At 39.9% G+C, this 25,582-nt stretch overlaps 2 protein-coding genes across 5 annotated transcripts in view; one reads left to right on the forward strand and one right to left on the reverse strand.

Annotated features, from left to right (window-relative positions):
- The first annotated feature begins 3,384 nt into the window (after positions 1-3,384).
- LOC148640167 (aldo-keto reductase family 1 member B1-like) lies at positions 3,385-14,300 on the forward strand. Of its 2 annotated transcripts, XM_088621543.1 has the most exons (10): positions 3,385-3,548; positions 6,767-6,934; positions 7,894-8,010; positions 8,762-8,839; positions 8,967-9,089; positions 9,182-9,288; positions 9,781-9,862; positions 10,602-10,685; positions 11,318-11,400; positions 12,089-14,300. In XM_088621543.1, exons 1-10 carry the CDS (start codon positions 3,486-3,488, stop codon positions 12,129-12,131), a joined length of 948 nt encoding a protein of 315 aa, XP_088477669.1. In that variant the 5' UTR covers positions 3,385-3,485; the 3' UTR covers positions 12,132-14,300. The 2 variants fall into 2 exon arrangements, with proteins under 2 accessions (XP_088477669.1, XP_088477670.1); XM_088621544.1 differs by lacking the exon at positions 10,602-10,685.
- Positions 12,956-25,582, reverse strand: part of phldb3 (pleckstrin homology-like domain, family B, member 3) — a 33,768-nt gene continuing 21,141 nt past the window's right edge. For 2 of the 3 annotated variants that reach the window (XM_088621538.1, XM_088621539.1), the window contains exons 8-15: positions 21,597-21,701; positions 21,062-21,158; positions 20,090-20,279; positions 18,975-19,062; positions 18,367-18,519; positions 17,743-17,962; positions 17,165-17,250; positions 12,956-16,388 (exon numbers count right to left, since the gene is read on the reverse strand). In XM_088621538.1, coding sequence (XP_088477664.1) covers positions 16,254-16,388; positions 17,165-17,250; positions 17,743-17,962; positions 18,367-18,519; positions 18,975-19,062; positions 20,090-20,279; positions 21,062-21,158; positions 21,597-21,701 — 1,074 coding nt within the window. In that variant the 3' untranslated portion in view covers positions 12,956-16,253. The remainder of the gene's footprint in view (positions 16,389-17,164; positions 17,251-17,742; positions 17,963-18,366; positions 18,520-18,974; positions 19,063-20,089; positions 20,280-21,061; positions 21,159-21,596; positions 21,702-25,582) is intronic. The other variant, XM_088621540.1, reaches the window with a different exon arrangement.

Here is a 25,582-nt window from a genome sequence, read left to right on the forward strand (position 1 = left end):
TGGGTGTTGCTAGGTGTTGCAAATGTTCATGCCAGGTGCCTTGTTGGGGCAGAGCAGGTACAATGATGGGTAGTGATCAGAGTCAGACCAGCTTGCTGCTTTTCTTGGTTTGGAAGACACTGTGAAAGGAGGGTATCCTTTCAGCTATGTGTCAGTCACAGCATCAGTCCCCACGGGCTCCTGCAGGCCTCTTCTCCTGACTGGGGCATCAGGGAAGAACTATCAAAGAACAGGGGCTTGGAACAGTGAAGCTTATACTGTACTGTAGAAGGCCCAGTATCCAATAACAGGGAGGCAGCAACCAACCTGTGACAAGGCAGCAGTGAGAGGCAACACTTCTGGTAGAAACTGAAGGCCTGTACAAAACATCGAACAAAATGCAACTTCTTGTCATTCAGAATGCTTGTGATAGTGTAATAACATTTTACAATTTTACAAACATACCGGAAAACAATAAGAAATCATATAGGGCTCTGCAATGTTCAATTAGTATTTATGAGTGGACCTAATAATCCATTCATGTCATTTTGAAATCCTGTTTCTCCTGTGCCTTTTTCAATATGACCTATTCTGTTTCTCTTCCTATATTTGTCAATATGACTTACAGTATGCATATTTCTAGCTATCCTTTCATACCCACCCTTACGGTATGTGACCATTATACAATACATTGTAAAACAATATCTCTTTCAGAGTATATCTTTATACAGAGTATAAAACACATAAGCCTAATGAAACTTAATCTTAAATGTCCTCTCTTGACATGTAGCACTTGAGCTGTTTCCTGGAAAAAAAACAACAAAAACTTCTCTCTCCACTTAAAAGATTCACAGTATAACTGGCCACAAGTCTGTTGCCTCCTTCCTACATTCTCCCTCTGGTGTAACGTGTAGTATTTTAAAATGAAGAATTACTTGAGATGGGTTAGCGATTTTGAGTGTATTAGTGAACAAAGACTGTGCCTGTGTCAGAGGTATAAATCAGAAGGTGCAGAAAAACTCATAAAATCTGGGTGGATCGAGTTGCTGAATGGTGACATATCCTATGTCCCATGTATGAATTGCAGAGTCCGTCTTGAGGAACACAGTAGTCCTGATATAAGCTATAATTTATTTTAGTTGTAGTAAGTAATTTGTTTATTTTTAACAAGTAGTTGTGCTCCATTTATTCCTAAACCTTGATATTTGTAGCCACATATACATTATATATTGAATATACAAATATGAATTTAATTGCATTCTACAGTATGCACTGTACAGTAACTGTGGTAAAGATAAGGAATGACATTGCAAATTTCATAGCTTAATCCCATCTGTCAACATGCAGTTCAGGCAAAGAATAAGGGTTTATCTAAAATAATTTGTTTAGTTTTGTTTAGAAGCTAGTTCCATTTACTTATTGCATAATCGAGAGCACTGACATCCAGCAAGATAATCCCTCTTTAAGAAAGTTATGAGTCACAGTTTACCCAAGATAAAGTAGGGAGGAGTTTAAACCTACCCTTAGAGTAATTGAGACCTATATGGGATCTACCCAGCAAAATAAAATGTTGTGGCAATGTAACACAAAGTTACATTGTGTATTGTAACTTTGTACTGACATCCAGCAATACAGATTTGCAAATTTCAGGGGGATTCTTTATAATATTGTAACTAATAATGTACAGAGTTTAAACACTGGTGCTGCAGTGGAATTTCCTAAACCTCTGGCATCTTAATAATGTGAAACATGTTCTTAAAAAAATAACTTAAAACCTGTTCAAGTTCATGTTTTCTAAACTTGTATATATAGCATAAGTGTCTTTAAAGTATTTGCAACCTAGCATGAAATCTGAATATTTACCGAAATTCCAAACACATTAATGAATCATTAGGCATTATAATATCTAGTAGCAAATCTCTCACAGCTGCTGAGCAATGAAACTATTGACCTTTATATATTTGTATTATATACAGTACATTCCAAATTGGCTGTAGTTTAAGGAGATTAGAAGCAACCTAATTAAAAACGGCACATCCAAAAATTCAAAACAGATATCATTATTACACAAAATGGTGCTACAAAATGAATACAGACTATATATGCTTATATACATGAACATATATATATATGCACTACATACAGTATACACAATATATGTTTCTGAAGACAAATAGTTCAGGTTATTTTGTGCAATGAAATGCTTATTTGCATGTGTGCTCCAATACAAAGACATTAATAAAAGAATAGGTCAGTTTCCTAAACATGAAGTTTCTTTAGTTAAAAACTGGTGTAAAGGTGGCATCATTGTATGATTGCTAAATGTGCACACAAAAGTGGAGAAATAGTTGCCATACATGTACAGTACAAGCTTGTAAATTTCACACACATGCTCTATGTCATCTAGAAGTTACAGGAATGTTTGGAAGCCTCAAAGATTTTCAGATTTATCCTTCTGATACGTGTGAGCACTTAAATAATGACTCTGCACTAGGGAACCTTTAGTCATGGCAAACTGAATCTGTCCGTGCCTGTCCTCTGTTTCTGCCCTCGCCCTTCTTCGTTTTCTTTTGACCTCTCCATCTCACTTCTGCATTGCCACCCCCTGCTCCTCATTCTCTCGAAGAGCCCGGGTTTCATTCGTGACATCTCTCGCTCCCATTTCCATCTCCTTGCTAATCTGGGCAGCTCCTGGTATTTCTGGCCCGAGGGGTTCAAAGATTACAAACAGTGTGAATGGGGTTTGCCTGTTAGCACCTGAGTTTTATTAGTTCGGGACTAAAAAAAAATAGTTAAAGCTCTGAAGAAGGAGCAATTTTTTTTTGTCTTTATGGGTTTTTGGACCTGAAAGTTCACGGTAAATAAAACATCTCTACATTCAGTCTAATGTTTATCCATTGTGCTGAGATGCATGTTTTAGCACTGGATAACAAGCCAAAGGTTACTGGCTGAGATGAACTGCAGATATTTGCATCACCTCAGCTCTACATCTATGAATCTCATCAAGCCCAGGGAGAATGAGGACCTCTGTCACACCTGGACCACTGTTCATTTGACACAATACAAGCTCTGGAGTGTCTAACAGGAGAACAATACTACATTTTCTGGACATGAAACATTGCATATACAGCATATAAATGCCAACATTACGAAATTGAGGCAAATTGACCATGGTAGACATCCACAACAGAAAGCCCAATACTAATTAGAAGAGGAAATAAGAAGATGTAAGAGAATGGTAGAATCTGATTAGAAAGTTTAGAGGGTGCACTGCACTGTGCATTTCAATTCCCTTTCACAGGCCAAGAGAAAAAAAACAAACAGGCGCTTATGTTATCTTTTTCATTTCCTTTTTATGCGCAGCCACCAATCAAAAGTCAAGCATCCTTGTAATATGAACTCCGTTCAGCAGCTTACTGTCTCTCTAGAAAGCAAGAGCAGAGCGTAAAACGTTTCAGAGCCGTTCAACCGCTAATTTTGCATTGGTTTGGCGCTCAGAGGCTACAATGGCTTCAGTCGTTTTGAACACTGGTGCCAAACTGCCAATTCTGGGTCTTGGGACATGGAAGGTAAGAATTTTGTGTTTGGCTGTTATTGGCATCAGCAAATATAGCTATGCATGCATTCATTCACCAGAAAACACCAGTCTTAGAAGCATAGGGCTCAAAGTGAGATTGACCATAGACCTCAATCTGTTGTAGGGTATGTCAGCAGGTTTTTAAAATGTGAAAGCCAACATTCCTGATCGCAGAAATGGAGTAAGCCTTGATTTTGTTTAGCATTCTCATTTTGTATGACTACTCATATACAGATTCCAATTCACTTTGTAGTTGTTATTCAGTGCTTTCACCATAATCTGTGGGCAATAATAGCAATAAATCGTTAAAAGAAAAAAAAACAATTACTGTGACAGTCCAGCAGTTTTCCGGACAATGCTGAAGGTTATATGGTGGAAAGTGTTGAGAGCAGCTCAAAGCACTTTGCATAGAGAGTAAATTAGCAATACAGAGATATCTAAATCAAGCATGAATATATTGCATTTAAATATGTAAGTAAAGTCAGGATGAAATAAGCAAAGCAAGTCGTCAATTCTTGAATACTGCAATTGACTCTCTTGCTGCTGCGCTATTTTTTATATGAGAGAATTTTGTGGGAATATCTACTACAGCAAAGGTTTCTATGTTCAGGTTGTTAAATGCCCTGAAGCAGATTGTCATAAATATGAATGTCAATTCATTTTTCATTTCACGAAGTGTGTGGTGTGAAGAAAGTGATATTTTATGTATAAGTGTGAAATAAAAACAGCTAAACAGAACTAAAAACCAAAAGTTACTCTTATTAGGTGATCATTTAAGGTCCCTTTCTAATAGAAGCTGGGTAGCTCAGCTGCTTACAAGCTCCAAAAAAAGAGTCTTTGACTTTTCAAGCACTTATGCCAAAAACTTTCGAAATATTCGTCAGTTGCTCAGTCATCCAGTCAGTCAGTTTATTTTTTTCTTCTCTGTTTTCCCTCCTTAACTCACTCCATTTCGTGCGTCTTGCACAACAGAGAATCTCCCCTCTATCTTCAGATGGCAGATGTTGAATGACCAAAAAAAGCTTTAGCCCCTTGGTTTTTCAAGCTGTCATGAGCCAAATTATCTTGCACCGTCCTGTCAGGTGACTGAGGGCAGCAGCCCTTTTCCCACTGCATTCTGGGGAATCTGGTTCAGGCAAGGAACTTCATCTTGTCTGAGCCTACTGCCCTGTCACACAGTTTAAGAAAAAAATACAGTTGCAATCAAAAGTCAGAAGTCACAATTTAAGAAAATATAAATTGCATACTTGTATATTATGATTAAGTTTAATAGGTTTAGGGTTAGTGAGGTTTAAGATTGTATAGGTTATGAGGATTAGGGACAACAAAATTCAGAAAGAGATAAATGACCTAATCATTTACATAAATGCCAAATATTAATCCAGAATCTCTAATTAAAAAAAAGTTTGGTTAATTGAAATATTTGAAAGAGAAGACAGGAGTTGCCTGTTCCCAAGCCCTGAGAATTCCATCTTAAAAAACAGATTGTTAACTTGTAAGGGTCAGTAGTGTGCCTCGAACATCACAACATTCCTATTATTTTACTCTAAAGCGTTAATAAACTGAAATACATGTTATTATTAAAAATCTCTTTCGTTCAATTCCCTGGTTTAAAACGGATGTAACTTCAAACATCTCATCCAGTGTGTTCCTGGAATTATCCACTTATTACAAAAGAACAGCTGCAGTTCTGCTTAGTCATTCCACAACCTTTACCACAAACATTCTAGTGCTGGTTTTGCTCTCCAAAGGCCAGCCATTCTGTAGAAAAGCCAACTCACTCAGATATCCATGTTTTCCCTTGATTAATTGGGCATTTTAGATGATGTACTGTGTTTTGGAGGCTGCATCTTGTGAGTAAAACAAGAAATGTAATAAAAACATTTCCAGCGCCTGTTTTCACATTGTGCCTTTTGAGAAAGTTGCACCTAGAATAAGAACTTACAAAATCACTGATACAACAAGCTCGGTCACAAATTGTCATCTATTTTATGAGCGTCATTTGACTACTGTTTTTATTGCCATTTTTATTTTAAAACTAGTTTTGCTGTTTTATTATTTAATTATATGGTTCTTTAATTGTGTGCTTGTGGCATTTTTTGGTTGGTGTACAACCTGTCTTAAACTGAAATCTCAAAATCCCAGAGAACTACCTCAGTTTTTATAAAATAAGATAATCTAAGAAAGAGGAAGATGAGAAAGACATTCATCTTACTTACTATGTTGGGTTGCTAGTAGGTGATTGATCCAAATGTACAGTATAGCTTTTTCACAAAGGGAGTTATTCTTTGGGTTTTAGCAATGTGACAGGGCAGCTTGTTCTTGATTTTCCACTGGCCTTTTTTGTAAATACAAACCTCATGTTTTTATGTTTTGGGTATTTTGTTTATTTTATAAACACACATCCAATTGTTGCACGTTCCAGCTCACAAAAGCAATTCCCGTTCAGAACTTACAGTATACTGCACAGGGTTTTATTCACAGGAAATGGAAATCAGGTTGCCTTTAGAACCATTCATTTGTTAACACCCTGCAAAGCCCTACAGTGCCGTAGAGGAAACATCACTCATTAGAAGAGTTTCATATCTAATTGTTGGCACTGGAAGCCTGAGGGAACTCAGGAAGTTGCAGAATGTATTGTTGTGCCAATAACTGAGAGGGCTCTGTCCCCCTATTTCCAATCCTGCCTTCAGCTGGCTGAAGACATAACCCAGGTTCGTACTTGTGATATTTTCAGTCATACAGCTCTGCATGGGCACCGTTATTGGCTGGGTTTCAGGACTCTTATTGCAGAAAGCCATCCAAAACCAAAATTATTGTTTGAACTTGGATCACACCTTCCCCCTTCTCTTAACGACGGACTTATTTTCTTCTAAATTCTCTCCATTCATTTGCAGATTTTGGTTTTCCACCCCTCTCCTCCCGTTTTTCCCCCGAGTTTGGAGACTCATCCTAACCTGCTTCATTCCCCTTTTCCCCCTGCTCTCTGCCTCTTCTTACACCGTCTCTTGTTCTTCTATGCCGTATTTATCTGCTACTTTTCCTCTGCCTCTCACACCTGAAGAAGGCTCCACAGCCGAAACGTATCCTCTCAGATGCTCCTTGCTCTCCGCCTTCAATGCACTTCTATTTAGTTTCCTGTTTTGTTGGTGCGTCTCTGAACTAAGAAGGAATTTTAAATATCTAATGAATGGTATTTCAATGTTGTAGTCTTCGCAAGGCAAAGTTGCCGAGGCAGTGAAGGCTGCTATCTCTGTGGGTTACCGCCACATCGACTGTGCTGCTGCCTATGAGAACGAGAATGAAGTGGGAGAGGCCATAGAGCAGAAGATCAAGGAGGGGGCTGTGAAGAGAGAGGAGCTTTTCATCGTCAGCAAGGTAACCGGCCCTTGGGAGATGTTCTAGTCATTCACTGACCTCCACTGGAAGAGAAGCACGTGGTGTCCAGTAGTTACAGTCAGAAACACATAGTGCAGTAAATTAATTCAATTAAACTCTTAAGCAACTTCTAGTAGCTCTGAGGAGGTTTTCAGCAAAATTAGGTGAGGTATTACTGGTAAATATGTGTATTCTTTCTACATGAGAAATTGGAGAGAGAATGGTTTTCTAGACAAGATGCAATGAAATCAAAACGTCCATCAGCCCAATCAATCACTAACTGGAATATTTTGTACTGTAGTTGCTTTTCCATCAGGTCGTCAAAAGAAACATGCGGCACACAACAAACAGAAAATGCAGCAAAGAATGCTGTTGCTGGGATACGTTACAGGTTCTGGACCAGAAGGCTGTGTGGTAGCTAGTTTGTCATGCCCAATGATGAGGGGCTGCTGAGTAACAGGACAGGCTTACTGGCTCAGGGCTGAGAGAAGGCACTGTCTGGTAACATATCTTCTGAGAGCTAGCAACATGTGGAAATGAATATAAGAAAAGACCAGCTATGAAATACAGGTTAATTACGAAATACAGGTTTTCTATCCATCCATTTTATAACCGCTTCATCCAGTTTAGGACTGCAGGGAAGTCAGAGCCTATCTTGATAAGCAATGGGTGCAAGCCAAGGTACACCCTGAGTGAGACGCTAGTCCATTGCAGGGCACATACAGACAAACACAGACACAGAAACACACATCCACACTGACGTCATGGCCAATTTTCCCAGAAGTCAATTAACATACAAGTATGCCTTTGGATTGTGGGAGGAAACCCATGCAAACACAAAGACAGCATACTGTTCCTGTACAAACTTCACACATACAGCACCACAAGTATAGGATTGAACCCCAGGCCCCAGTGCCCCAAAGCTGTGCTAACCACTGTCCCACTCTGTGGGTCCACAGCTGTGGTCCACCTTCCATCGCAAGTCAATGGTGAAGGAGGCCTGTCAGAAGACTCTAACTGAACTGAAGCTTGACTACCTGGACCTGTACCTCATGCATATGCCAATGGGGTTCAAGGTGAGCTGCCTCTTTTAGTTATTTTGTGTTTTTTTCTCTTAGATATTGAAAGGCGACTGCTGTCACAGACTAATTATAAATGAAAGCCACACAACATAACCCAGTGGGAGAAGACTTTCAAAAGAAGTAGCAAATAAAAGTATATGTCAAATACATTTTCTGTTTCTAAACAAGTACTGAATGTTAATATACTGTACCTTGAGTGACATAGGTAACGTATTAAAATAATTAAAGAACAAGTAAAGGTTTATTCCATACTGACAAGAGAAGAGCACCTCAAACACCTAAAGAAGGCTCCACAGCTGAAACGTTGTGTTTCTTTTCTTCTCTTTTCAGCAGGGAATAAACCTTGACTTGTTCCTTTGCAGCTGAACGCACGCTGACGCAGCTACCCACTTGAAATAGTTTAATTAATATTTGTTGCTCTGTGTCAGGTATTGTTATACTTAGCTTTTGAGTGTTTTAAAATGCAAATATCTCCATTAGCAAATGCAGGCTGAGCCCTAGATTTTGCCATATGGGTTCATGTTTATGGTCAGCTTTTTTTGTCAGCTTGCAATACAACAGTGACCTCCAGTGGCAAACTGGAGGCCTACATTAGTCCATGCTTTGCAGTTGGTTTCAGCAGAAAAAAAATAATATAAACTTGATTTTAAATGCAGATGCAGTAATAAGGAAAATATTTGTGCATAAGTAAACCATAGACATGAATTTCATGCAGAAGTGGAATTTAACTCATTTTGCTTTGCAGCCTAGCAGTGAGATTTTTCCTTTGGACACGAATGGACAAATAGTGCCTGACAACACCACCTTCATGGATACCTGGAAGGTGAGGAAATTGTTTTTTTTTTTACTTGTTAAAAATTAGTAACTTGGCTTGTCAATCTTATGACAGTTTGACTTTTCAGTCTTTTGCATGGATGAATTTGACAAGCAGTGTGTGTGTGTGTCTTCAGGCAATGGAGGAGCTGGTGGACGCGGGAAAGGTCAAGGCCATTGGGGTGTCAAACTTCAACCACGAGCAGCTGGAGGCCATACTGAAGAAGCCAGGCTTAAAGTACAAGCCTGCGACTAACCAGGTGCATCTTTTTTCCTTTCTTTCTCGAGCCACGTGAACCCCTTGATTCCATATGAATCATCACTCTAAATGATCATGGCTGTCTTTTGAAAGATTGAGTGTCATCCGTACCTGACCCAGGAAAAGCTGCTGAATTACTGCCAAACCAGAGGCATTGCTGTGACAGCCTACAGCCCGCTGGGTTCTCCAGACAGACCATGGTGAGTCTACAGTCAGCCAGGGAGAGTAGAGAGATGTTTCCTTTTATTTTGAAGAGTAGCCACTAATCAACAGGATATAGCCACCTCCAGGAGGTGAAGGGCTAGGTCTTTATACCAATGTGGCCTATGGGACATCTGAATTATGACCTATCCTATCTCACTGTGTCTGTATTCAGCTGTAAGCTGGCCTGTAGCCTTTTCATGGTTTGATCCATATTCTTTTGTTTTCTTTTTGGTGAAGAGATACTTTTTTCTGGGTTGTTTGGGTGTGGCTATGATTCTACTATATACCTTCGTGCATATTTGTTGTCAAGACAGTCACCAAGATCAATGTTTTTTCATATTTCCCCATGTGCAGTAGCTCGCTAAAATGACTAACCATTGTATTAGAAATTATTTCTTGGAGTGTGGTATCGAATGATGATGAGCACTGAAAGCAATGAAGGCCAAAGTGTTCTAAATGTACAAATCCATGCAATCTGTGTTTTCCAGGGTGAAACCTGGGGACCCTACTTTACTGGAAGACCCAAAAATCAAGGATATTGCTGAGAAGCACAAGAAGTCTAGTGCTCAGGTAGAGGTGACTAGAATTTACCTTGCAGGAATTGGAACAATTAAAATTCTATGCTTCAAATGATCAAATACATACATATTTGCCATATTGCTGTGCAACAGTAGAAGATTAGGCGTGCATATTTAACTGAGATTGAAAGCCACAGAAAAAAGAAGACATCAGTGTAACTACTAATCAAAATAAGCATCCTACAGTAGTTTTCTTTTGAACATGTAAGGTGAACTTGTTCTTGTCCTTGTTCTTGTCCTGGTAAGGACACTGAAACTGACAGGAGCAGACAGAATTCCAAGATAGTCACGGTTGGGATGACCCCTACATTCAGGAGCTACTTTTGTTTTGTGCACAACTATGCCACATAGCAATTATAACTACTTACCTTCTGTTCATTCTTTTACAGTGGAACTATGATCTGTTATGAACCGCAGCATAAACCTTTCTCTTGCACAGAGTGAAACTAGTGTCCCTTGTGGAAGATAGTATATATAAATATTGTCCATTCAGTCACCATGATGCAATACAATCAGAGTCCACTTTGACATGCAATATCATGCAGTATCTGCATGAATGATTTATGTGTTATGGTATCCAGTGTCAATTGTAACTGGCTTCTGCTCTTATACTCAATATTACCAGTGTCCGTAATGGCACAACATCATGTGCCCAGTCTGATGCCTGGCATATCTAGTGTTCACCCAGCCACACACTAACTGCAGAGATCTTGTCTTGACTGTTTAATCAGGTCTTGATCCGCTTCCACATTCAGAGGAATGTGATTGTCATTCCCAAGTCTGTAACCAAACACCGCATTGAGGAGAATTTCAAGGTAACTATGAGAAAGATGACCACAGAGTTAAAAGGTTAAATACAAACCGTTGACATTAGGCTTCCTCATAGGTCCTCTCCTGCTGAGTGCTGTTGTTTAAACGTTGCTCAATCAGTAGAAATAAGTCATTTTTCACACGTCTAAGGCTAAGGCAGCTTCTATTATCAATAAATATCAGAGAGCTAAAACAGTTTAATTCTTGTAAGTAGTAACAAACTGTTGCCCTGACAAGTTTAATTCAGTTTGGTTGAATTAACAGTCCACTATATTTCACATTCATACAGTACATAGAGCTACCAATATTCCATACAAAAAACAGTCAATAGGGCCTTGGCATTTTTTAATTTATCGTATTTAGTTATTTCTTGAAGGACCTCGAGAAACCAGCTTTGATGAATATTTAAAAAAAATACTTTAAAAAAAGTAATAACATTTTGAACCAAGTAAATTAACAGCAGGGAGAGAACAGCAACGAGAATAAAGATTCCTGGAAATTGATGTTTTTTGGTTCTTTTCACATGAAATAGAAAACACTATCCATTGTCTGCAAAGTTAAGTGCTGATTCAACAGAAGTATGGCTACAACAGGCTACATGAAAATAACATCTAGATCCATTCTGTTATTGTGGCAGGTCTTTGATTTTCAGCTGGATGTGAGCGATATGAAAACCATTCTGAGCTTCAATAGAAACTGGAGGGCCTGTCCTTTTCAATGGTGAGTATCGAATGCTGTTAGCAGCTATAGATAGTTTCACAGGCACGACAAGAGGTGTACTGAGGCACAGCAGTGAAGAGGGTAGAATGTTGATCTTAAAAGGCTTCACACAGCATGTAGAGAATTATTTGGGATTGTCTGAATAGGAGAAAATGCTTCTTCTGCATATGGTTTGGGTCTTTTAAAAAAAACATGCAAAGTTTCTAACCTAGTACAGCTTTTAAAAACCTCAGTTGTGGCAAAGTGCTTACAAAAAAGGCTCTTTGATGACTCAACATGCAACATGCATGAGGCGATTTCTTTGAATTTTGTGTATTTTAGATCAATGGTCCTCACCTGAACCAGGAGAGCTTCTGTTTTTCAGCTTGCTTGAGCCCTTAATTCCATGACATATTGACTTAACTGTTCTAGCTCACACCTGTTAGCAAGACCTCACTGTGTTATACTCTGTATGTTGTGGTATTGAAAAAAGCGATCTAAAAGCAAATTATGACCGCCAAACCTGAAAATACAATGACAAATATGTCTTGTCCTATATTAAAAAAGTTATCTTAGACATGAGATTAGCCCAATAGGGACAAACATGGACAGATTAAAGGAAAAGGCACAGTTGAGGTTGAATTTGTCCCAAACTTGGCAGCTCAGAGACATGAATAAAGGTGATCTTACTATGCCTTTTCTCTTACAGGTGTACAAATCACAAGGACTACCCCTTCCACGCAGAGTACTGAGCAGAGGGGCAGAAGAAATGTACACACTAACTTGCTACTTGAGCTCTGCTGTTTCTTTTGCTCTTTTTTAACACGTCTGCTTATACAATACATTCCATACAATCATTATTCCATACAATAATTGAAAGGCTTTCTTTAGAAAAGCAAATTGTGTTCACTGTTGATTATAGTGACATATAGTACAAGTGAGATAGAGGTGCATGGATATTAATTAAACATTTTCCAAACATACTGATTAGAGGAAATTAAATCTTTAGAATTCCTAATTCTAAAATGTGTACTCCTCATAGAAGAATTATTCAGCATTATCCGTTGAAGAATTACACATTACACAAGTCAAGCAGTCAGCTACATGTCCAATACTTTTTATAGATGTGAGATTACTTCACTTCTGTTTTCATTTGCTGTAATGAGGCCAAGAACACTGCTTATTCTAAAGGTTACACACTATCTCGCAATGACACAATCGATATTCACTAACATCAGCCTCCCAAGCCAAATTATTCAATAGGTGGGAAGTCTCCAAAAGTTAATGATATTCTTTAAAATGGGTATTTAAATCTTTTGTTTTAATTGTACATACAGTAGGGCTGAAACCAGACCAGTGACACCTTTGGCTCAAACACATTTTAGTTCTGGCTGGGAGAAATGCTTCTGGAGATGACATTGATCTTCAAGCTCTGTGCTATGCACTAGAAATACATTTAAGAAGTACAATTTTAGTGCTCGAGAGAGAACTAAACATGGTTTAAAATGTCAACTACAGTTTTGAAAGCAGGTAGCAAGCACAGAGGTGCATATACAAAGAGTCTTGACATTAAGAGTTATTCCATTCAAAATTTTATTTCCAAAATATCTTCTGACAACCTGTACTGTACACTCACAATTAAATTTGCATCCTTTTATATTATTTATACAACTGCCACCAACTCCATTACATGGACTGTTCCAACACAAGGCCAGCTTGCGTCACAAACACACACACAGCAGGCATTCTGCAGAAATGGTTATTTTTTAGAAATCAATCACAACTCAGACTATTCCTCATCACATACCTTTTTTTAATCTTAACAGAATATTTTCCCCATTGGTTTGAATTTGGTTTACTAGTACGGTATTTACTTCCCAGCTAGAGCTGAAATACTTGTAAATATAATTTTTAAATAATGACACTATTAGTTTAGACAGTAAAAAAATATCACATGGCAAGCTTCCTGGTGATGACTTTTTCAGAAATGTTCAATGCTACAGTTAACAGTCAATCTTTGTTAACATTATTGTACATTTCTCAGCTTCAGAGCTACCTATACAGTATATATATATATCAGTCAATCTGTGTTAACATTATTGTACATTTCTCAGCTTCAGAGCTACCTATACAGTATATATGAAAAAGTACTGCAACGTGGCCTTTATATTTGATTATGGACCATTCTTCACATGTGTGAGTCTCTGTTCTCTAAAAGAGGAGAGAAACTGACATTCTAATTAACATTTGAGCATCAGATGATAGACAGCATCAGACATGCACACTTGTCAAACCCTTATCATGAGCCTGTAGTACAGACAGCAGAGGTAAGGCATTGGGATGAGTTTAACAATATGCTCACCCTGGTTAAATTCAATCACACCTTATCCTTGCAACTGCATCCTTGTCCTTGATGCAACCTTGATTGCAACCATGTTCAAGCATGACATGAAACTCGAGAACCACTTGAGTTTCTTGTGCAAGGTAAGGGATTTCGGTTTATACAGAGCCAATATCAAAAGAAGATTAGATTTCATTTTCCCCCACTTTGACAGCCATGTTGGAAAAATTCCAGCCTTCTCCTGATAGAGCTGGCACAGGAACCTGGTTCTGCTTCACATACTTACAAATGCATAACTTGAGAAAATGCCAATACAAATGATCACCTTAAAGAATGCATATGCAGGCAGGCTCCTTAAGTACCAGCGGAGTCAACTAGCTTGAAATTTCATGGCTATGCACTCAGACTAAAGATAAACACTTTGACAGGTGTGATGGCAAAAGATTAAATTAACCTGTGGAAATGTCTGACATCATGAACTTCCAGAGTAATGCTGTTTTTTTTCATTTGGGAACAAATAATGACTTCCAATGTCTGCGGTGTCTCTAGCCTTCCATGGATAAATATATACTGTACATGCCTTTAGCTGTTTTTTTTATTTAAAAATTCAAAATGAACGTCTAACCACTTATCTCTATATGGGAACTATGTGATTTAAGGGAACATTATATATAACTTCATCGGGTTGCAACTGATCCAATTATTTTTAAACAATCATAACTGGGTTATTCTACATCAAGGATTTCAAGAAAATGACAAAATCGTTTAAATGTTTGGTGAGCACTACCTCATAAGCTTCACTGACATCTCCATTCCCTTCTTTAAAGTTGTTGTTAATGATTAAGAGAAACAGAATGTCTGAGATGCCAAAGGGGCACATTCAACTGGTATAACATAATGGTAACAATGGTAATTGTAACATATTCTCAACATACTGAGTGTAAAAGAAGGGAACAAACTAGTACTGAAGCTAAAATTGTGTTTAGTTATACGATGAGAAGCTAGTTAATGTCATACAAGATGTCATCGCTGTGGCCATACAAGTCAAAGTCAAAATTTGAAGCTCCTTGATGGAGAATCATGGGAGTGGGTGTGGCCATGAGACCGAGAAAAGGAGCAGATTTCTCATGGGAAGGAAAGCAGGGCCCAGAGGGAACTCTTTCCAGGGATGTATGCAATTGACACTGTAGTTACAGATAAAATAGTTCAGAATTAATTAGCGGTCTTCGTATTTGTCCAGAAATGTGGACGTTGAATCTGCACGCTCACCACTCCTCCCATTCTCAGTGAGGCAGCTTTTTAGACCAGTATTAAGAAATGATCTGGGCTACCTTTAACTTGGTCATCAACACCCTTAATGAAGGCGTGTTTAGGAAACGAAAAGGACTTCGTTGAAACTGTTCTACAAATTGCTTTAATTAGTGAAAAGACATGGAAAATGATATAAACATGAATTAAAATGCTCTCCCCCATCCGGCTTTTCATAAATATCATAAAAAAATTAAAACATCTTTCCTTTTATATTGCACATTAAAATCCGGGGTATCAACAGGGATTATTTTATTCATGCGACATCCTAAACGCCGCAGTGAACAATTCTTAGTATTTCTCCAAGTTTTCTGCCTGTTCCAATGGTTTTGGGAAGCATGCCTGTGCCTGCAAGGAAGAAAAAACCCTCACATCTTATATCCAGAGAGGGCTCGAGTGGTACAGACCAACTGGGTCAGACTGCAGGCTGAGCCCTGATGTCACTAGTTTGTGAACCTTGTCATTTGCTCTCTGTGGCCAGGGCAGCCCAAGTAGTGGAGCACAACTGAACAAGTGCTTTAATCAACGCAGGCCTCAGTCAGTCAGGGTCCCTCTAGGTTTTGGTCCAGCAGACACTGCCTGATATGAGCACATTTCCTGTAATGTCAATCAGAAACGATCCACTCTTCCAATATCCAGCGATGTTCCTCTGATGCAGGTGTTGTATCCAGAAAGCCAAGCTGATAACCGCCGAGTCTGAATCGGGAAGGTATAATATTGGCAACTTGAATATTTCTAGCCAATGACAAAAAAAAAAACCAACCTCATAGTACCCTGATTTTGAAAACAGAGCTGTAAGAACATTTCCTGTTATACCTCATGGAAGTCAGCATGACCAGTTTTAGGTTAGCTCAGTTGCAGCTTGGACCACAAAGTGGAAAATGTAAAAAGCCAAAACACAGGGAGTACACTTGTAATAGCAGACAACTCCAAAATTGTACTTATGCTACAGCCAATCCTAGAATTAATTGGATGAACTTCAGCAACATAAATCTTCTTTGCATTCTGCCCATGAGAAGTTCCTTTGCTCTGTGTTGTCTACACGTTTGTGCGAAGGTAATATTGTGAAAACAAGCACATTTCGTTTACGTGTTTGGGGGAGGGGGTGGTATACTGGTTTTTCACCACCAGATGGAGCCAATGCAACATCGCTGGAAAAGGAGGCCAACTCAACTGCTGCTCTGGACAGTAAAGATCTGTACAAGTCGAGGTGAGCGCTGTAGGCTCAATAGCGTCCATGTTCATCTGTCGCAGTGACAATCACATCCATCCAAATCCTCATGGCTTCAGCAGTGGGAGCCACCATGAAGAAGAGTCGGTCGTACGTCTTCACGCAGAAGGTCAGCTTAGGGTGAGGGCTCTGGAAAAGCAGAGGGACCCACTTCAACACTCAATTAGAACAGCTGTACTTAGCAAGCTTGGCTTCTTTGTGACTTCATTACTGCTTTACAATCTGTATGGCTTTCTGTAAGGGAGCAGCAGTACAAGCATTTAGAACTCCCAAATCTCCCATCACATAGTCTGCTTAAGTTTTAAAACTAAAACATTCAAAAACCAGAAATAGACAATCATGACTGCTCCTTAACTGAATTGTCAAAGACATTTTCCTTTTTTCTTGTGAAACTAATACTAATATTTTCACATACTCTTACAGGATGCAGGGTGCTAGGCAGATCTATATCTTGGACAAGACGGCAGTTCATCCTAAGATACACTCACATGGACTTTAGGAGACAGTAATTTGACAATGGCGATAGGACACCAAAACACCTGGTGACCAGGAGAACATGAAAACATGAAGGCACTTGAGTCTGAAAATGAATCCAGGACACAAGAGCGGAGGCAGCAGGACTAACAAACATGTTGCCATGGCACCCTGTCCCATCATTTCCATTTATAGATTGCTTCAAACTCAAGCTAAAAGTAACTCAACTCCTGTCATACATCATACAGCATGCAGATACAACTGAAAGTAAAGAACGACTCATTGACATTTCAAAAACAAACTACTGTACTAAAATAGTAACTCACTAAGCCACAGAGAATAAAGAAAATGCCTTGTTCTTCCAATACTGTGGTCAGAACTGTGGAAATGTGACAGCAACCTTTTCAGTGTAGGGTTCAACCAAACTGTACCTTGGAGGCACTTCGTAAATGATCATAGTACACCTCTTCGATAGCCTGGAAATAGATCACGCCTTTCAGTTTAGTCTCTTCTTTGTCTGAAAGGTAAAAAACAAAAACAAAGCTACAGTTGGAAATGAGGCTAATTAAGTCCCTTTCTTCCCTGGTTTTGTACAAAGTGCCTGAGATCAATGGGTGACACTGACTGGTTTTTGGTAGAATCCACATGTCCTCTGAAACCTTCCCACACCACTAAGAAAGCTCACACAGGAACTAAATAACGGTACCACATAGCTCATCTGAATCTGTTTTTTCCCCCAATTAATGACACCATCAGGTATAACAATGAATTTGAAATTGTAGTACAGAAGAACAACTACTCTGAGAAATGTAAAAATGTACTAAAAATCTAAACATTCATGTGCTATAAATTATTTGTAGTAGAAATGTCATTGAGTAAAGATGACACAAATATTTTGTTCCTCAAAAATCGGATCATTTGACAGCCACCGCCAGGTGTTGCTGCCAACACATCATCATCTACGCCACACTGTCACCCTCTGCAGCTCCCCCTCCGGTGGCCCTCTCACCTGCGAAGTAGGCCAGCCGCTTCTTCTCGCCGTCAAACACAAACCACCGCTTCTTCCAGGTCTTGATCTTGCCGCCCATCTTGGTGAGGAAACCCTTGCACTTCCTGTGGGTGACGGCCACCGGCTGGCAGGTCTCCACGCCGTGCCCCAGGGCTTCCAGGTGGCCGCGCAAGTCGAAGGCCTCGCAGCTGATCAGCGAGCGGAAGGGCGGGGGGCTGGCCTGGCAACGCGAGAAGAGCCGCGCAGTTTCAGTCTCGTTCACAAAACGCGGCCCACCGCCCCCGCGGCTCGTTCAAAGTCACGGGGACTGACTTTTTGGATCCAATTAAATAACATTTCCAAAGTAATGAATGCTGGGTATGGCAGCACCCAAAGCTCCTGGGCCTTTGCTCGCTGGGAAGATTCACGAGTTATTGAAAATTGATTGCTATAATCCTGCTTTCTGAAGAGCCTCGTTCTTTAAGAGGTGTAAAACGCCAGCCTTTTGGTTTATTTTAAATGGTGTTACTCACAAGTCAATTTAGATTAAAAAACAATGTTAATTACTTGATGATAATTCCTTGGAAAGAATGTTAAATCTCCTTCCCCTTTAAGCTTAAAACACCAGGGGTTTCAAGAGTCTACCTCCACACTGCTGCCCAGAGAGCTGAGCTCCGATTCAGGCGACGGAGGTGGGGACGACTCCAGTTCTTTCTGCCTGGCCTCCTCCTCGGCTCTCTTCTTGGCCTCCTCCTCGGCTCTCTTCTTGGCCTCCTCCTCGGCTCTCTTCTTGGCCTCCTGCGATAATTATTTTGAAATATCCGTTGTTAAAGAAGCAAGGGGCAGCGCATGGATACTCCCAACATGAAGTCCCTCTTCAAAGTGTGTCAATGTGAAACATAGCATACGTGCTTAGAAAAAAGCTAGAAATAAACTTGTCAAATGAGATTTCCTGCCTCTGTCTACATGGTTCTTACTAGTACTAATCAAAGGCAGGGGGCAAATGGTTTATGGTCATTCGAATGATCTTGTCTACTTGTTTTACTTTCCTTGACAAGCTTGAAAGGTGAAGATTTAGTTGTAGCCTTTTTCTAGTTTTTAACCTTTTCTAGTACATACAGACTGTACCGCAGAATCACCCACTACAGAGGTCTATAATCCTAGTCGTGAAGAGCCACAGTCCTGCATTTTATACTTGGGGAAACTGCTGATTCCCAGTGCTCCATGGTCCTCCAGTCAGTGGTCAGACTCACCCGGACTCTCAAAAGGCGCTCCCTCTCAGCTTTGGCCTCCCGCAGTTTCCTCTCGATCTCTTCAATGTTGGGGACTCCCTGTCCTGGGCTATAGGTACAAGCAGACGCACAGGTGAGCTGCTGCCTGTTTGGATGGCTGGACGTCCGATCAGAACAGTGGGCAAAGCCCCTTTCAAAGCCTGAACTTCTGGCCTTGCAAAACACAAACCACAGACCAGGACCACCGCAGCATGCAAACGTTCTGCCCACTCCGTGTTGGGCAGTATGCTTTGATGTGCTCAGGCCTTCTACTTTTTAGGTTCACTGAACACAGACCAAGAAGATTTGTGGCAGTATGTCTCACACGGAGGTACCACCATTATAAAACTGCATTTTTTATAGGTTGGAAATATCCACAAAATGACATCTTGCATTTTTAGTAATCAAAAAATAAAACAAGTTACATTCATATAAAAAACCAACTAAAATGAAAAATCTTGTAATTGCAGGTCTATAGTGCATCCAGTAGTCATATTGAGTTTAATAATATTTACTTTGCTGTTGCTTTCCTTAAATGATGCCCATATCTTCTGCAGGAAAACTGCAAGAACAGGAATATTTATAGATCGCTGGGCTGGAATCACATTTAAACCTCTAAGATTTTTTGCTAGATGAAAAACAAACCTTATTTGAAGCTGTTTTACCTTAAATTGAAGTGATTTCTTATGAAATTAAGACTGTCTCTAGCAGGACCCAAAAAGCACAAGTCCTGTGTGTTCCCAGTCTGCAAGAACGTTTGATGCCTCTAACCAAATTAAATATTCCTTGATTACATTTTCCCATTACCATTGATCATGGAATTTAACAGGTTCTTTTCTTTTTACACTGAAGTGTCATGTACTGGGTAAAATCATGTCAGGGAAGGAGGTGGGAGGAATCTGGAGTGAATGTACCTATTCAGAGAAACTCAAAAGGGCTAGACCACACCAGCCCCTCTAAATCAAACACAGAGTTGATGAGAGATTGATCTGAATGAGCTGATCCTTAAAAGCTGCAGACTAGATTAATCAATGCACAGATCCTTGCCGAGACCACCTGCAGCAGCTCCAGAGTTGCAGGTCAGCAGCAGAACTCACCTGGATGCCTGAGAGGTCGTGACACTGTTATTCAGGCTGATACTGCCATTGCAGGAAAGGAAGCCATTGGCCTGGCTGAGTGGGGAAGAAGGAGGGCTTTTCGAGGTATCTGTGCTGTGAAGCTCTGAGACTGTTACTTCTGGAGGGCATGTGGGTTGGGGATAACTATCCATGGTTGTTAATAGGCGACCTGTGAGGAAGGCAAAGCACAGCATAGGTCATGGATAGCAGGCTTAACATCTGTACAATACTAGGCGAAACAGCTCTACCCTCCATCTTAAATCTCATGTAAAACTGCACAGAATATATGAAGAATGGCTGCCTGATTTTTTGGTTGCTCTCTAAAGCTATGGGATAGCAGCATTGAAGAATGCAGTGTCATAGTCTACTCAGGTCCTTTATGTAACTTACCTTTACTGATCTCTATAACTTGGAATGTTTTTTGTATTTAAATCGGACATATCACTTAATTTTCTTCATATTTATTCGTACATTGGGCATTTTCAAAGCTTTTCATTACTGAGAATTTCCCGAGAACACTTCAATCACGTGGATGGGGAGGTACAGTACAGATACTGAAAATACTGCAAGTGAAACGTGTGCAGTTGGAGTGAGTTTGATCCGATGTCTCTCAGGTATCTCCTAACACACATATTGCACACCCTATACAAGCAGTAGATACTGTACATCCTATACACACCAAAAGGCTAGCTCCCAACCAGAGAAACAGGAATGCCAATAGGAATTCCTGGAAGGGCACCAGAGTAACCGTCTCATTTTAAAATATGAGACCTTTTACTCTAATAGCATTTGTATTGAGTGTAGAAAATGTATAAGTAAGCTACTTACTGTAGTAAATAGGTAATGGGTAAAGTGGGATTTTCATACAGGGTCCTTAGAAAATAAAGCAGGACGGCAATCATACTTTCTTAACTGAATACAGACGCCACCCCATCCTCTCCTTGTCCTTACCGTGCACAGACACAGGCCTGTCAGGGGGCTTGCAGTTCTTGTCTGAGCTCCTCCTCTTCTGCAGGCTTGACATGGCATTCATGTCCGGCAAGAGATTCTTTGACAGCAGAGAACAAGAAAAAGATTACATTCTTCGGAAAATTGGAGTTTTCCCCATATAAAGCATCGAGGCACTCAAGGGCGCTGCTTTAAAAGTAAATTTATGCCCTTAGAGAATAAGAAAGGTTACAAATGAGAAGAAGCCACTTGCTACATACAGCTCATCCGGTAGTTTGTAGTAAATTGATTCAAATATCCCTTCCAGCCACTTGTTGAAACAATTGACTCTGAGAACATGCCAAGTAGCTTGCTCCATTAAGTCCTTTAGTAAAATGGCAACATTACCTACCTGTTTACATTTTTAACACCTCCAAATACACTGTCAAACCTGTATATTCATATTTTGTGCTGGGCTGTAGTAAGACCTTTGAGTGCTCACAATCAAACACAAGATTGCACTCTGAGTCGGGCATTAGGGAAGAGTGGGCACACCCACCTGTCCTGGCCTGTGAATGGACAGGGGTGACAGGGACAGCATACAGGGAGCAGAGCCTGCCAGGTGGCCCAGGTCAGAGAGCTGTTTCTTGTCCTTTAGTAAATGCTGTAAGAACACAAAAAATATTCCACCTTAAAACACGCAAGGCATGTTCCAAATCCTTGATTCAAACTGTGATGACTTTAGGCTGGTCCAGCTCCTCCAGAATTATTCGTCAATCATGCGATGCTCTTGGCTGAGGCTGAGGCAAGCAGAAAGCAAGAAGGGAATCCTGTCTGACAGTGGGATGTCTCTCTCAGTCCTGGAGCCAGCCTGGACCTGGTGCTGACCTAGCCAAGCCACTCCAGAACCGGAGTACAGTCAACCCTGGTGTGGTCATTCGCTTGTGGACTTTCAAATGAGGCTCCTGCCTTCCCCACATTTCAAGTTTCACATCTGCAGTAACTCTCTCTCTCTGTATATGAGGTATGGAACTTCTGTGCTTGCGGCCTTGTTTGGACAAATGAACAGATGCTAAGGATAAAAAATATAGATTAATTTGCTGTTCTGCTTTATTATTAATACTGTTAAATTAGTATACTATAAGTATAGCACTATAAGCGATCAAAATCACCTCCTCATTGCTCTCTCTGGCCTAAAATAATCAGAAAAAACAGTACCTTACCAAAGGTGCTGGTAGTTTCTGTCCAAAACAGCTCAGTTCATATGGTGGATCATGTGAAAAGCAAGGATCTCTTTTGTTTTGTAAAAATAATTGTCTTGAGAATAAATACTGGCTGTAAAAGAGGTACTTGGACATGTGAGAGGAAGACTGTCAGATGGCGAAAGCTTAGAAGCGCAAAAGTCCCAGAACAGGCACAGACCCAGTGACTGCACAGACAGCACCCTTGTCTAATTCTGAAACTAAACCAGTTCCTTAAAATGAGTGCCTGTGCAACCAGAGGAGGCAGCTATTAAAGACAACTGCTGCATTTGTTTATTAAGCTGTGTTTTTCCCCCCTCAAAGTGGACAATACTGCAACCAAGGAGCATCATCCACACAAAAACTAAACAGAAAGACTCCGACATGAATACAACTGACAGGTCTGCTCTCACAAGGTTTGACAACTATTAACACAACTAAAATAATACCCATGACAAGCAATTGTCTCCTCAATACAAACACTTTGTCAATGTTTCAAACAGAACTAAGCAGCTGGACCCTTCTTAGAATTTCATTAAGAAGGTACAATGGGGACTGACATTGCTTAGCAGAATTTACTTTAGTTATATTACTGTAACAGTGGGAAGTTATAGCAGGGTTATAGCTACAGTATATAGTGTAGCTGGTGCATCCAAAACGTCCTGGAGGGCAGCGTGTCTGTCTGTGGGTTTTCCGGGTCTCTTTAAAGTAGTCACATCTGAAGATCTGTTAAAGTGGTCCATTCATGCTGGTTGCCAACTGACTTAGCTCGTTAAGAGTCAAGTTGGAATTTAAGCCTGAAGATACAGCTGTGCTCCAGGACCAAGACTAGACACCTCTGCTTTATAGGTCCTAACTTCGGGCTACACATTATATATTTTCTCCATAAAATATTTTTTTATTTTGTTGCATTTACTGAAATCCATGTTGCAATAAGTGCCTAACCGCTGGGACCTGGGGAATTCTCTCTTTTGAACCAAAACAAAGAGTACTCTCACCAAGCAGCCACCTCACACAAGGAGACGATAAATAATCCGTTAGGGTTCAAAAGTCAGAGGTGAGTCCCTGCTGTGTTTCAGAACGTCAGCGTCTGAAGGTCAGCTCAGACCTGACAGGCAGGGAAACAAACTGTAATTTTTCTCCATTATCTCAGAGCAGGAGCTTGGATTGACTGGAGGAATAAGGTGACATTCACATCAAAACCTGGCAGAATCAAGCTGACCTGAAACAGCTAAGCGCCCAAGATCTCATTAGGGACCTTGTTGACTTGTCTGTGCTCTACGCAGCAGTGTAATGGGGTGGTGGTGTTGGCTACGCTGCTCCACCTCCTCCTTAATGTTCCCCCCCAAGATAAAGTGTCATCACAGGGGTAAGTGAGAGTGACCTCGAATGTGATCCCACTCACTTGTGTAAGAGTTGGCTATTTGTGTGGAGAATCTTGGTCACATCTGGCTAATGACAGCTCAGGTTTGAACTAGCCAAGCCAGGCTTCAAGAGCTCCACCTGTGATCTTTACATTAAACTGAAAGAAAAACTGTCCATTTGGGAGCAGAAGGAAGTATTAAAAAAAAAACTCTAATCACACTCTTCTACCACATTTGCAAGCTGTTGTTTCTAGTTCTGGTAAGTTTGTTGTGACTTTAGACTTTAGAAAGCCAGCTCTGTCAAATGAATAGGTATTATTTTCAAGGTAGAGCTCCTTTAAACCTCCGTTTCCCAGTGATATAACAAATAATTAAGAATCGAAACTAAGAACTGACCTTAAAGAGCTTTGGTTTGAAAATGAAACATGACATTTTGTTGGTTTGTGATGGTTGTTCCTGTAAATGTCATGTATTATACAGTATGTTTCCCTGAAAAATATGAAAAGTATGTGCCTTTGACAAATATTAAATGTTTCATTTTTCAGCACAATTCTAGATTTCTGTCTCCGCTTTTTTTTTTTGCTAAAAAAACATATTCCTCTGGCCAGTAATTGCAGCTTTCCAGCAACCTGTAATTCATGCCAGGCCTTGTCTGAGGAGACAGATCTTCACTCTTTCTCTCTCTCTAGTTCATTTGCGATACAGTATGTCAACACGTTACATATTTGTGTCCTTGGGAGATGAGAGAAGCAGTTTCCTATGCTTTGCATTCTGGGAGAAAAAAGGCACTGTATTGAATGACAAAGTAAAATCTGAGTGACAAAATATAGAGTGAAAGTCCCTCAACTACAGCTCCATTTAGCTTTTTTCAAACGGCCTTCCACCCTTTAAGCCTTCAAAACGTTCCATTAGCAGTCTTTGTCACTAGACTTTGGCGAGTGACATTAGATTTTATATAAATGTATTTATTACTAGGTGTAGGATATTTTTATCTTTATTAACCAAATTTGTTTTAAATTTTATTTTAAAAAATGATCGATTGGTCAGGAAGTCGTGTTCAAAAACTGGTGAAAATAGATGCGTTATCACGTGAAAGCATCTCCGAGATTAGTGATCAGTGTCACCTATAAACTGTGTTTCAGTGATTGTTAAGGTAAAACACTCAGGGGCTTCAATGCTAAAAAAGAAGTTATTCATTTGGCAAAAAAGCAAACGTTTAGGTTTTTAACTGGAAAACAAGAGGGATCAAAGGTAAGTCTAAAGGGCTATCATGTGACTAAAAGTAAACACTGAAAACAAAGAGTCCTACCTGTAGAAAATTGTCTGTACCAATACTATTTTACTATTAAATGCTGTGGGTTTTTTTTTCTCATGCAGCCAGCACAGGTTAGAAAAGAAGAACCACATAAACTGTGACAGCTGGCAGTTAGCTGATTCTGACTCCTGACTACACTCAAGCAAATCTGGTCAGCCAGGCTGGGTCAGTCAGGGTGACTAAATATCCCATGATTGACTGTTCAGCATATCCCATCATGGAGGGGTGGGGTGTCCAAGTGCCTCAGATCAGCACAAACTCTGTTCCTGGCTAATTCCTCCTGGACTCTCCTCGGATTACAGAATGTCCCATTGCTGATAGCGCAGTGTTTCTGAAGAATTTGTGAGGGTGCCTATTTAATCTGTTTTTATAACTAGAAAACATAGCTAACCCTGTGAGGTCTATGCATCTGCACACCATTGCACAGACATCTTAAAAGTGTTCTACTGGTAAGGATTCCAGAAAATAGAGTTTTAAAGTTTCTTTTAAAATAAAAGAATTTAAACTGTGCTTTAAGCATCATACCTCTGCTTATATTTATTATCCTGCTCAATTAATCAGTTGTCAACAGTAAGCTGTAGCACTTAATTGACAAGCTGCTTTCATTTTAAGGGAAATTTTACAA

The sequence above is a fragment of the Lepisosteus platostomus genome, chromosome 26 (genome assembly GCF_059453375.1).
Source record: "Lepisosteus platostomus isolate fLepPlt1 chromosome 26, fLepPlt1.hap1, whole genome shotgun sequence".
NCBI lineage: Eukaryota > Metazoa > Chordata > Actinopteri > Semionotiformes > Lepisosteidae > Lepisosteus > Lepisosteus platostomus.

Excerpts from the sequence above, each read along its gene's own strand:
- LOC148640167 (XM_088621543.1), top strand. The coding sequence starts at position 3,486 with ATGGCTTCAGTCGTTTTGAACACTGGTGCCAAACTGCCAATTCTGGGT. Across the intron at positions 6,935-7,893 it reads AGCTTTTCATCGTCAGCAAG|CTGTGGTCCACCTTCCATCG; the intron begins GTAACCGGCCCT and ends GTGGGTCCACAG. Across the intron at positions 9,863-10,601 it reads ACAAGAAGTCTAGTGCTCAG|GTCTTGATCCGCTTCCACAT; the intron begins GTAGAGGTGACT and ends CTGTTTAATCAG.